At 36.6% G+C, this 13,071-nt stretch overlaps 1 protein-coding gene across 3 annotated transcripts in view; it reads right to left on the bottom strand.

Moving 5' to 3' along the window:
- Nucleotides 1-13,071, bottom strand: part of PDE4D (phosphodiesterase 4D) — a 1,125,373-nt gene that overhangs the window by 288,807 nt on the left and 823,495 nt on the right. The window contains exon 1 of one of the 3 annotated variants that reach the window (XM_082837396.1): nt 1,885-2,470. The exons of the other annotated variants lie outside the window; for them this stretch is intronic. Coding sequence (XP_082693522.1) covers nt 1,885-1,949 — 65 coding nt within the window. The 5' untranslated portion in view covers nt 1,950-2,470. Of the gene's footprint in view, nt 1-1,884; nt 2,471-13,071 lie in introns of those variants that run through there. 3 annotated transcript variants of the gene reach the window in all.

Genomic DNA, 13,071 nt, shown 5'->3' with positions numbered 1-13,071 from the left:
TGCATAGAATTTGAATGATAAAAGGGATAATAAAACAGTTAAACTAATTACAGCAATTACAATCTCAGGTCAAATGATTTAGAGGTAGCAGTGATATACCTAAACAGTCATATTATTAATAAGACAGATGTAAGATTAATAACTGGGAGTTTCCGTAGTGTGCCATTAGGAATCATCAGCATAAAGAGAGACATTTATTTCTTACATAAACACCATTCTGACCCAAACACTATGCAAACTATTTAAAATTAAATGGAACAATATACACATTCATAAATCAATATTTTTAAAAATATACTTTGAATTGTGGCCCTATTTATCTATGATGATACCGTTTATAATTTAGAATAATAAAATAGAACAGTTGTGGATTAAAACAGACCATGACACTCTCGGAGGAGTAAAGGATGTCAATGTTACTAGACTCCTGAAATGAACTAACTGTTACTGATTGATTGAACCCTGAATTTGGAAATGTCTCCCGGCATTTTAGGCAAAAATAAGAAATAGGTTGGTTAAATACTATTTATTCACATATAAGAGGATAGAAATCACAGGTGAATTTTATAAATTCTGATCACCCATTTATATTAGAGATTTACGTTAGCTATGGTAACTAATAGAAGGTTTCTAAGTATTTCCCAGTATTTATTACTTGGTGTAAAAGAGCCATACGAATTTGTTTGCAGATGCAACCTTTTCTTTAAATAAACTCAAGGAGGAATTTATTGCACATATTTATTTAAAAGATCACAAGTGATATGAGATGAAATCTGCATCTATAGTTTATTAAAACTCACAGAAATACCACTGAAGGGACAACTCTTGATTCTAGTCCCCTATAAAACACTAGTACAATAACAGCAAATGATAACCCAATCACATAAATGTGGACTGAATTCCTTATGCAAATAATGTAAGTATTTGTGTATTTGCCTGCTCACATAATTATATGTAATACATTTTACCTGCCTGCTTCCATTCTATCCCCAACACCTGCCTTCAATCATTGCTTTTAATTCTCCTGTCTGAAGGATTATTTCCATTTCAAAAAGTGAGTTTACTTATTTATTTATAATCAATCACTAAGATAAACAAAGTAAAATTAACCTCTGAAACAGCCATAAAAACATTTTTGTAAATAACTATTTTAGACACAAAAATTACTTTATTGAGAAACTATTCCTTAAGGGCCATGTGTGTATGACCACATCAAACAACACTGAGGAAATAGTAGAATTAAATATTGCAATAAATTGAAATTAACATACTTTTTGTTAGGATGAAAACACTAAAATTACCAAAAAACATAATTATCAGGGAACACTATACTAACGAAATAAAACGTAGGAGATTCCTGAATGATAAGCAACTTGATATACATTTAGTCATCGTTAAATTCAAGTTGGTTCATATGATTAAAATATATGACGTTATTAATTACGCTAACACACATGTGCTAAAAGCCAAGGTACTACTTTTAAAGACCATGACAAAGACTGTCAACTACCAGCCTGCTTGCATCAGGCAAGAAAGATAAGAAAACACACAGCCTGATCAGGCAGTGAAAAATGACAAGTTTTCATTTTCTAAACTCCCAACGTTTTTTGCAAGTCTCCTTCCTCTTCTAAAAATTGTCACCAGATGAATTGCTATGGTCCACGTGGAGTTAAAAAAAAAAGTGTGAGCGCCACTGTTTTTAAAACAGACAAAATCAGGCACAAAATAGAGAATGAAAGTGTCACCAACAGTGTGCTCTTTCTTACAAAGCCTTAACATCACACTTAACTCTTGAAGCTCCGAGTCAGCAATTACTAAATACTCCACTATTACGTCAATCTTAAAAGGAAAGAAGGGGAGAAGCAGGAGAGAAAAGCACGTTACCACACTCCCTCCGAAGTCCTCAGGGAACTTGTAGACCGGGATCTTGGCTTCATAATAATGCTCATTTTGGAGGAAAAAAAAGAAAGAAAAAATCTTCAAGTATTCTGATTAATACATTTCAGCTGTATTTTGAAAAAGATGGCTTGAAATATACTCCATTTCCAAAGGAGGTTGTTTGAAGAAATCCAAATTTCCCGGAGTCCAACTCCTGCCTCCAGTCCAGAACTGAGGGAGGCTTCTAAGACATAGGAGCTTTTTCCTCTTTCATACCGAATTTACGCCAGCACCGGCTGTTCTTAAGTGACAGTTTGTTTTCTGTTTTGCATTGCCAAGGGAGGAACTGGATTTTGAATCTATTCTTCATCTGGTCACAAGGGCAACCAACACAGTGAAAGAGCCACTTGATCGCATCCTTTTTACAATTCCGCAATAAAAGGTTTAAAGGTTTCTGACACTCTAAAAGTGCTCAGGTAGAGAGAAAGGAAACGAAAATGACCGCGAGGTACAGTAACACCACAGAGCTGTCAGTGAAGTTCCATTTCAGGGCGACCACAGGAAAACACTCTTCTCCGGGGGGAGCCAATAAGTCATGGAGGGAACAAAGCTCTCCACACTTGAGCTGGGCTCGCTGCTGTACCTGTGAACGTAATTTCCGTTGTGTCCCCTGCTTAGAATCTGACTCCAAGCCTTTGTGAATGAGAACTATCATTCAATCTCACCAGGCAGAAACTATTCCTCAAGGGCTGTATGACGTCTGTAGGAAGGCAGTTCAAAACATCGCAGGGAAGTGAGAGGGGGAAAAAAAAAAGACCTGGCGCCCAGCCAGCCTCGTCAATTGCTGAAACTTATAAAGCTTCGCCGCAGATCAGCACCAGAGACCTGGAGTGTAAACCAGCCAAGCAGGCAGAAGACATCTCAAAATTTATAAATCCATTTCCTCGTCTGGGAAATGAGGTGTCTGTGTTATTCAGGGTAAGATGCCCTGAGCACCTTCATAAGGAACACACCCCTTTTCCACAGACTTGTTTATCCTCCTTCAAAAAAGAAAAAAAAAATCATTTTCTCAAAGTCTGGCACTGAAAACTAAAATTTCTAGTCAAAAGCAAAGTTGAGAGGACTTGGGGAACTTAGCAGCTGTTCGTTTTGAGCCCATTAAATGAAATGTCACGCTTTGGGTTTGGTTGTAGAGACACAAACTGCCTCTTAAAAATCCAACAGAACGTAGCAGGCAACGTTGCATCAGGTCACGCTGTGATGTTTAAACTGAAAAATCTAATGAATTTCTGCTGGACAAGTGGCTACATGTACTGAGGCTGTTTTCTTGCACAATGTTTTCTAAACCTTATTTCATTTTGAAAATCATATGCAAATTTCATTGATTTATATATACCAAGACTCTGGGTTTGCAAATTCCTAACAGTCCTTCAGTAAGGAATGAAGCTTATATCATATCACCTCAACATCTCTTATTGTGAAGACTAATCCCTGCCCCACCTCCTACATTTGAAATAAAAACTTTTCTATTATAGTAAACATAATTAAACCTACCCATTTTGAAAACAAACTTATGGTTACCAAAGGGGAAACGTTGGGGAGAGGGATAAATTAGGAGCTTGGGATTAACATATACACACTACTGTATATAAATAGATAACCAACAAGGACCTACTGTATAGCACAGGGAACTCTACTCAATATTCTGTAATAATTTATATGGGATAAGAATCTAAAAAAGACTAAATATGTATATGTATAACTGAATCACTTTGCTGTACACCTGAAACTAGCATGACATTGCAAATCAGCTATACTCCAATAAAAATTTTAAAAACACACAAAAAACAAACAAACAAAACAATTCAAATTGCTTCTAAGAGAAGAGGATTTGACCTCCCTCCCCATTCCTCTAAACATCTGCACCGAGGATATATATTTCTCTGGGTGTGCCAACTTCAGTTATTTTGGATGTGAACTATCAAGTGAAAAATAATTTAAGCATTCTGATTTCTTAAGTGACATTAGTTAGTACGTTGGTTCTCTAGTCTGACGTGAACTTGGTATTTATTTAGCATTTGCAGGCAGGATGTTTTAGCGCAATTGTGACCCACCCAAAGGACTTGGAAAATTAATGTAGTAAGGCATCCCGCCAGGCCTCTGGCTGCTCATTACAACAAACACTTCAGCTCCTCCCCTGGTCACACTTCAAGGTGCATTTATTATTTAGTCTCCTCTGAGTGACCCTCAGGACTCTTCAGGTAAATACCAATAAATTGCTTGACATATAGTTATCTCCTTAAGCTTTTCAGTTTTCCTATGACTATTCAGGGGCCTTCATGGATTCTTGGCTCTGTTCCGTGTTTAACATGTTGCTGCCACTTTAAGGCAGGTTAACCAATCATATCTTTTCAGAAATTCAAAAGAAAGCTGAGGGAGCTACTCAGGGGGCTTACAAAAAGAGGTTTATCTTTTTTTCTTGGAATTTTAATGTGGGGGAAAAAAAAAACCCAGACTGAGTAAAAGTAACCAACTACTATTACTTATTTGAAGCACTGTTCTCTATCATGCAAGGTCCAGCAAATATCTTCTAACTGTCATTTCAGAAAGAAAATGACAGTGATCACAAAATGTAATGTCTGAATGTTGTGTGTTAAACTCTCCTGAAATAGTCAGTCCTGTGCTCCACCATCCACCAGAAGGCTCTCTGTCCCAGTGAGATTACTTAGCCCACCGGCACTCCCTTCCCTGCCACAAACACATCTTTAACCTCTTTAGGTTAGTGCTGTCCTGTGTGCTGCTCAATGTTACACGTATTCCAAGAATCTATCTCTGAAAATCCTAGCCCACTTGTTGGGTATCTCCTAAACACTGTGTAACAGTCCCTTAATGACTAATATATCATCCCTGTGCCCAAAGAAACTGAGTTTAAGTAGCAGGGAATCTGACAACATACGAGACTAACCAGAAGATTCAAAGCTTCCTGGATCCCTACTTCAAGGTTGCCATTACAGAAAAAGACAGATACACAATAGTACCAGGCCATGGAGATTGAAATTTTTACTTTTGCTCTTACCCCTAACATTTAAGGTAGTGACAGGGGACTTCCCTGGTGGTCCAGTGGTAAAGAATCTGCCTTCCAATGCAGGAGACGTGGGTTCGATCCCTGGTTGGGGAACTAAGATCCCACATGCCAAGGGGCAACTAAGCTCGCCTGCCACAACTACTGTGCCTGCGCTCCTCAACTAGAGAGCCCGTATGCCACAAACTACAGAAACCACGCGCTCTGGCGCCACAACTAGAGAGAAGCCTGTATGCTGCAACGAAGAACCCAAGTACCACAACAAAAGAGCCCACATACCTCAGTGAAGATCCTGCATGCGGCAACTAAGACCTGACACAGCCAAAATTAATTAATTAAATTTAATAAATATTTAAAAAGTGCTAAGAAAAGGTAGTGACAAAATAATAATAATTTTCAAAAACCCTAATAATACTTGCTGAATATTACAGTGTTTTCTCCATCCTAAGGCAATTTTTTCACAGGGAAATTTCTTTTTTTTTTTTACATCTTTATTGGAGTCACAGGGAAATTTCTTAAATAATGTTTTATATGTTGACTATCACGTAATTTTCCTCTGAAAAGCTTCTCAGAATGGAGGGATATAGTTCTGCTCCCAATGCCAAACATTCCTGTTAGTATACAAATATATGATAGTGTATAAGATGGCTAACGTGGATGCCTGAATCTGAGGAGAGTGGACTTTAGGAACCATGAGGCACTTGTCTGGATGGCTTTGAAGAGCATACATTTAATCTAGAAGCTGCTATGATTTCTAGCATTTCCCCGATGCACTAAATTGTATAGTGTTGTATAAACCTCTGTTTGACTATTGTCACCACAACATTTCAAAGGACTGTACTACAAATGTTTATGTTCACTGAGGTCATCCAACCATATACGTTTGGTTGAATCAAACCACTGTGCAGTATGATGTTTCCTAAACTTCAGGCATCTGGACACAACCTCTACAACTCTGCCATACTGGCATCTATAGCATCTATACCTTTACTCACTAGATATTTTTCTTCATTGACTCACTTTTTTTAACTTAACATAAATTTAAATGATAACTTTATTTGATAAATGGGTTTGATATGCTGATTACATTTTCCCCCCAATATAAGTATTAATAGAAAAAAAAAGGTCCAACTATCACTGAAAATCTCTCTCATACTAATTGGTGTCACAAGGCAATATGGGCAACACTCCTGTGGAAAGCACCAGTTGCATGCAACTAGACTGGGTGCACCCTAAACATGATTCCCCTTCTCTTATTCAATGGTGAGCACGACTTATGGGACTAAGGACGTTTACCAAAAGCCAAGAGTTAAACATAAAACAGTAAATGAAACCAACTGAATGAACGGTTAAGGAATGATTTTACTATACAATCCAAGTTTTTTCAGATATTATTACTTTGAAATACTCTGCCCACTTTCAAATCTTCTCTGAGTAAACTCTTATTTTCAGATTACAACAGATCTGTCATGAGCAGATTTTTGAGAACCATGCTATGATCTAACAATATATGCAGGCCTGTTAAATGTGCTTAAATTCAGGACTGTATATATGTCAACTAACTTTTTAGGAAAAAATGACCATGGATCTGCAGGGTTTTGTTTTTTGTTTTTGATTACAGTTTCCTGGCATTCTACACTGTATTCTAATATTATAAAGACAAGACATTTTGAAATCTTGCAGCACTTCCTCCTTATTGAGGAATAATGTGGTATTTCCTTTATCTGGAGGGGAATCTGGAGCAGATTTTGAGCTGTTTCTATTATCTTACTACACTCACTAAGTATACATTTGGATTCAAGGACTTTTCTATAAGCATAAATGCCTTTGGAGCTAAATTCCTTAACTCCGAGGAAAAGCTCAAAGTATTACATTTTGAAGGCTTCTGACCTTCAGGTTTCCTACCTCTTTTGTAAAATGTCAGGTTAGAACAATAATTATCATGATTTGATGTAATCCCACTTGTTTTATTTTGTTTTGTTGCCTGTGCTTTTGGTGTCCTATCTAAAAAATCATTGCCAAGACCAATGTCAAGGAGTTTTTCCCTATTTTCTTCTAGGAATTTTACAGTTTCAGGTCTTCTATTTAAGTCTTTAATCTATTTCAAGTAAAGTTTTGTGAATGGTGTAAGATAGGGGTCCAGTTTCATTCTTTTGCATGTGGTTATCCAGTTTTCCCAACACCATTTATTGAAGAGATTATCCTTTCCCCAATGTATGTCCTTGGCTCCTTTATTAAAAATTAATTGACCAAAAATGCATGGGTAAATTTCTGGGCTCTCTATTCTGTTCCATTGATCTGTGGGTCTGTTTTTATGTCAGTATCATACTGTTTTGATTACTATAGCTTTGCAGTATAGCCTGAAATCAGGAAATGTGATGCCTCCAGCTTTGTCCTTCTGTTTCAAACTTGTTTTGGCTATTAATGGTCTTTTGTAGTTCCATGTGAATGGTAGAATTGTCTTTTTTATTTATGTGAAAAATGCCATTGGAGTTTTTATAGGTATTGCATTGAATCTTTACATCAAGCTAAAATGCTTCTGCACAGCAAAAGAAATCATCAACGAAATTCTTTTGGGTTCTGCACCCAATTGTAAAGTGTGTGAGTGTGGGGAAGTCTTTCCCATACCAACAAGCAATTCTCTGACACCAGCAGGGTGTCTGAGAATTCAACTCAATACTGACACCATCCACCTGGAGATAATATCAGATTCCACAGGTTAAGGGCTCAGTCCCACAAGACAGCCTCCTGCTCTCTACAGATGTCAGTTGCAAGCGCAGGTTGTTACTTGTGCTTCTGAAAAACTGGTTATAAATCAGAGGTTCCCATGACCCCCTCCTTGGATCTGATTAATTTGCTAGAGCTGCTAACACGAGTTTAGGAAACTCATTTACTCACTAGATTACTGGTTTATTATAAAAGGATATAACTCAGGAACAGGCAAATGGAAAAGATGCATACATGGTACGGGGATGGGAAACAAAGCTTCCACACTCTTTCTTCTAGAGCACCACTTGGCCCTCATCTCCCCATATTCACCAATCCAGAAGCTCTCTGAACCCCATTCTTTCCAGTTTTTATGGAGGCTTCTTTGTTACAGGTAAGACTAATTAAATCGCTGGCCTTTGAGGATTGATTCAACCTCTAGCCCCTCTCCTTCCCAGAGGTCTGGGTGAAACTGAAAGTTCCAACCCTCTAAAGGATTGGTGGGTTCCCCTACCAACCAGTCCTCTTCCTTAAGTTACCTCATTAACAAAACAAAAGACACCTTTATGGCCCTTACCACAGGAAATTCCAGCGGTTTTAAGAGGTATGAACCAGGAACGAGTGGAAAAAGACCTAATATATATTAGAAAGAGATTTTGGTCAGCTGAATGACCAAATATATATTTCTTATAAATCACAATATCACAAAAGTGAAAATGTAACCTATGAAATGGGAGAAGATATTTGCAAACCACATATCTGATAAAGTGTTAATATTTTAAATACATATGAAACTCATACAACTCAATAGCAAAAGAACCCAAATAATATGATTAATAAATGGGCAAAGGACCTGAGCAGACATACAAATGGCTAATAGGTACATAAAAAGATGTTCAACATAATTAATCATCAGGGAATTGCAAATCAAAACCACAATAACATAGCACCTCACACACCTATTAAGACTTTTTTAATCAAAAAGACAAGCAATAACAAATGCTAGTAAAGATGTGAAGAAAAGGGGACCCTTGTACACTCTTGGTAGGAATGTAAATTGGTGCAGCCATTATAAAAAACAGAATGGAGTTCCTCAAAAAAAATCAAAAATAGAACTACCATGTGATCCAGCAATTCCACTTCTAGGTATTTATCCAAAGGAAAGAAACCAGTTTCTCAAGGAGATATCTGCACTTCCATGTTCATTGCAGCAGTATTCACAACAGCCAAGATTTGGAAGCAACCTAAGTGTCCCCCAATGGATGAGTAAAGATTATATGATATATATATATCATAGATCATATAGTATATATAGCATATATATGTAGTGTGTGTATATATATTTATAGATATGTAAAATGCAATATTAATCAGCCACGGGAAAGAAGGAAATCCTGCCATCTGTGACAACATGGATGAACCCAGAGGACCTTATGCTAAGTGAATAAGCCAGAGAAAGACAAATACTGTATGATCTCACTTATATGTGGAATCTAAAAGAAAAAAAAAAAAGTCAAAATCATAGAAACAGAGTGTAGAATGGTAATATGGGTGAGGGGAGAATGGAGAGATACTGGTCAAAGTGTACAAACCTTCAGTTATGAGAAGAATAAGTTCAGTGAATCTAACATACCACACAGTGATATACCATACAGTGATAATACTGTATTGTAAACTTGCAGTTTTCTAAAAGAGTAGGTCTTAAGTATTATCACCATAAAAAATGGTAACTATGTAAGGTGACAGAAGTGTTCATTAACCTGATTGTGGTAATCATTTCACAATATATACAAATATTAAATCATCATGTTGTACACTTTAAATACACATAATTTTATTTGCCAATTATACCTCAATAAAGCTGGGGGATAAAAAGAAAAGAAGAAAGATTGACAACATTTTATAAAGTATAATATCAAGAAGCTAGAAAGATAACAGCTAATTATACTTTAACAGTAGAATAAAAGAAAAATAAAATAAAAAATAAAGATAAGAGTATAAAAAAATGACATAAAAATCATCGAAGCGAAAAGCTGGTTCCTTGTAAAGAATAATAAATTGACGAACACCTAGTAATGCTGATAAAGAACTGATCTGAGAAAACACAAATTATCAGTGTCAGTTCTATAGACATAAAAAATTAACGAAAATGTATTACGAACAGCTTTATGCCAATAAATTTGAAAATTTAAGCAACATGGAAAAATTCCTTGAAAAACACAACCAACAAAATTGACAAAACAAATGGAAAAACTAGATGATTCTACACTGATTAGAGATTGACTCTGCATTGAAAAATTAATTTAAAACAATAAAGCTGTCATAAATTAAAAAAAATAATAATTACTATTATTTACTAATTACCTAATAAGTACATTATATACTTTCTTATTTATTCATCACAGCTACCCTGCAAATTAGGGGTGATAATTTTATGAATAAAGAAAGCTAGTGATTTGTTCAAAGTCATATCACTGGCGGTAGAAAAAGTAATTGGATCCAGATGTATCTGCTGTGTGTGCGTGCGTGCGCGCACGCGCGCACGCGTGTGTGTGTGTTTGCTTATGAGAAAGGGGAGTGGGTTGGTGAGGGAGAAGAGAGGGAGATTAAAAGTTGCTATTATGTTTTGGGGAATTGTTTTTAAGACATCCATTCTCTTCAGCTGGACAGCAGCAATGAATAAACATCCATTGTAAATGGTGTATGTGTGCATGTTACTGGCATAACAATGGATATATTTCACAGCCAGTAAATTCTAGATTTTCAATATATCCAGGATTAAACAATCTAAGTTCACTGTCCTTTTATCTAATTTTTAGATTCATAATGAGGATATATATGACAAGATCACGAGCCTGTTAGCTGTAAAGTGGGATAAGGTCTTTAGTCTTAACTCCTAGTATGGGTAAGGGTGGTTTGCTGTTACCTACACAACACATGGCATTTTGATTGCCTCATTAAGTAATACTGGCTAACAAATGATCATTTTAAAAGGTAACAATATGTGAGACCTCTGATAAGGTATAGATTTCAACATTTGTCAACAAATTATATTGTCAGTTAAAAGGTGCAGAAAACTAGTTTTTAAAACTAGTATCAACATTTTTGCCTGGGATCAGTAATGTTGACAGGATATGCACTTTATAATTGGCTTTGAGAACTTTGCACTAATTCAAAATACTGGATCAAAAAAACCCAAAAACCCACATTGCATGGATCAAGTAAGTTGTTTAAAGTTTCATAAGTGCTATTGTATTTCCTTTATATTCTAACCCCTGCTTCTCCTTCTTTCACTCTTCATGGTCCTCTTAATTCTCAAATTACATGTATCTTTGTAAATGTAACCTCATTTTAATTAAATATTTAAATGGTATTAAAGAGATGCATTCAAATAGCTCATCAGACAGTGGTGAGAGGAGGATCCTCAAACTCCTGCCTGGATCCCTGACTCTGGTTCATAGATGAAGCTGAGGCCTACAAGGACGATGGTGGCTGTGGGTGCCTGGGTAGGGCTTGTGCACTGCGGGGGTGGCTATAGTGTGGTCAGTGCCCAGCAGGTATTTTATTTGACCACCCTAAATGTCACTGTAAGACTGTTTCCTCTGAGGTAGTTTGCGTTTTCTAGGGACGGGTGTAAATCTGCCTGCTAGCGTTCCGATGTGGGCAACAGAAGGGAAGTGGAGGTCTTCCTGATCAATTTGCAGAGTTCTGTTTCATCCTCCTGTTTGCACAGCTATTCCTGCTGCTCTCTCTGCCTGTTATTCCAGAATCTCTGTCTTCCAAGGGGAGGGTACGCTGACTATACTGAGAGTGAGGGCTTGTGGATGGGTGTACACTATACACACCTCTGTACGATCCCTATTTTCAGAGTTCACTCATGTTATTGATTTGGGTGATGTTTTTAGAGAAAAGTGGGGTAGGGAGGTCGTCTGTCCACCATTTTGAAGCTGGAAATCTATAGATTTTACTTTAAAATGAAGGAATTAGCTATTCTCTTTATCAAATGGCTAATTATATTTGGACCCTCTATAAGCAAACGTCAAAATTAAGTTTTTTTTTTTCCTGTGGTAAAACAGACATAACATGAAATTTACCACTTTAACCCTTTTTAGTGTACAGCTCAATGGCATTAAGTACATTCACATTGTTGGGCAACCATCACCAACATCCGTCTCCGAACTTTTTCATTTTCTCAAAGTGTAACGATGTAATACCCGTTAAACAATAACACCCATTCCCCTCTCCTCCTGAACCCAGACAACCACCGTTCTGCTTTCTGTCTCCATGAATTTAAGTACTGATGTAAGTGGAATCAAAAAGATTAAATTTTAATGGTACATTCAGGAACTGATAGCCAGTCTTGTTCTAGATGTCTCGTTCTTAAAGAGCAAAGCAAAGCATTAGAAATAAAAGGTTTAAGGGCTTCCCTGGTGGCGCAGTGATTGAGAGTCCGCCTGCCGATGCAGGGGACACGGGTTCGTGCCCTGGTCCGGGAAGATCCCACATGCCGCGGAGCGGCTGGGCCCGTGAGCCATGGTCGCTGAGCCTGCGCATCTGGAGCCTGTGCTCCGAAATGGGAGAGGCCACAACAGTGAGAGGCCCACACACAGCAAAAAAAAAAAAAAAAAAAAAGGAAATAAAAGGTTTAAGACATGGATTCTCACCTTGAGAAATCAATGTACTTGCTTTATTCATCACTGACTCTATTTTATAAAGTGTTGCTTGCTGTTACATAGACACAGTCAAGAGCAAAAATATTGCCTTGACCAATGTCTGTTTTTCCTTTAAATCATCTCTTTAGCTGGTACTTTGTTTAAATGCACATAAATGTTATCAGCATGTATCCAAATTATAGGTCATATTATATCTTTAATTCTGCTTTCAGATTCATACCAGACCCTATGTTTAATCAAGTGGTTCCTAATGCTATTTACCTATCTCAAGGGACAATGCTATATTCTAAAATTGAATTAAATTAATAAAAATAATTTTAAAAAGATTTTTTTGAAAGACATCATACAACTGGAAAAATCACATTGCCAACTGAAGCCCTTGTTTCTAACATTGTGAGACAACTGGAGGTTTTCATTGAAATAGGATTTGGAAAAAAATGTGTCAAAAATAAATGCACATAGAATGTCATTTAATGATAATTTAACACCTGATGCAATAGATAATGAAGGAAATTGATTTACTAGAAAGCAAAGTTTCAGTGGACTCATTTAATTTACATTTGTTTGATAACATTTTTCCTTGCCCATGTTAAAAGTAATGGTAGAATAATCCAGGCAACTCAAGTAATCTCCCCTTGACCATAATTACAAATAAGTTCTATTTAATGTAAAAAGTCTGCTTTTTGAGACAATGTCTGTTAATTAGAGAGGGTTAAAAAGTAGCCTTTGAGG

The sequence above is a fragment of the Leucopleurus acutus genome (genome assembly GCF_964270905.1).
Source record: "Leucopleurus acutus genome assembly, chromosome: 3".
Classification (NCBI taxonomy): Eukaryota; Metazoa; Chordata; class Mammalia; order Artiodactyla; family Delphinidae; genus Leucopleurus; species Leucopleurus acutus.
Note: the sequence above shows the minus strand (reverse complement) of the source record. Positions and strands in the feature narration are given on the sequence as shown.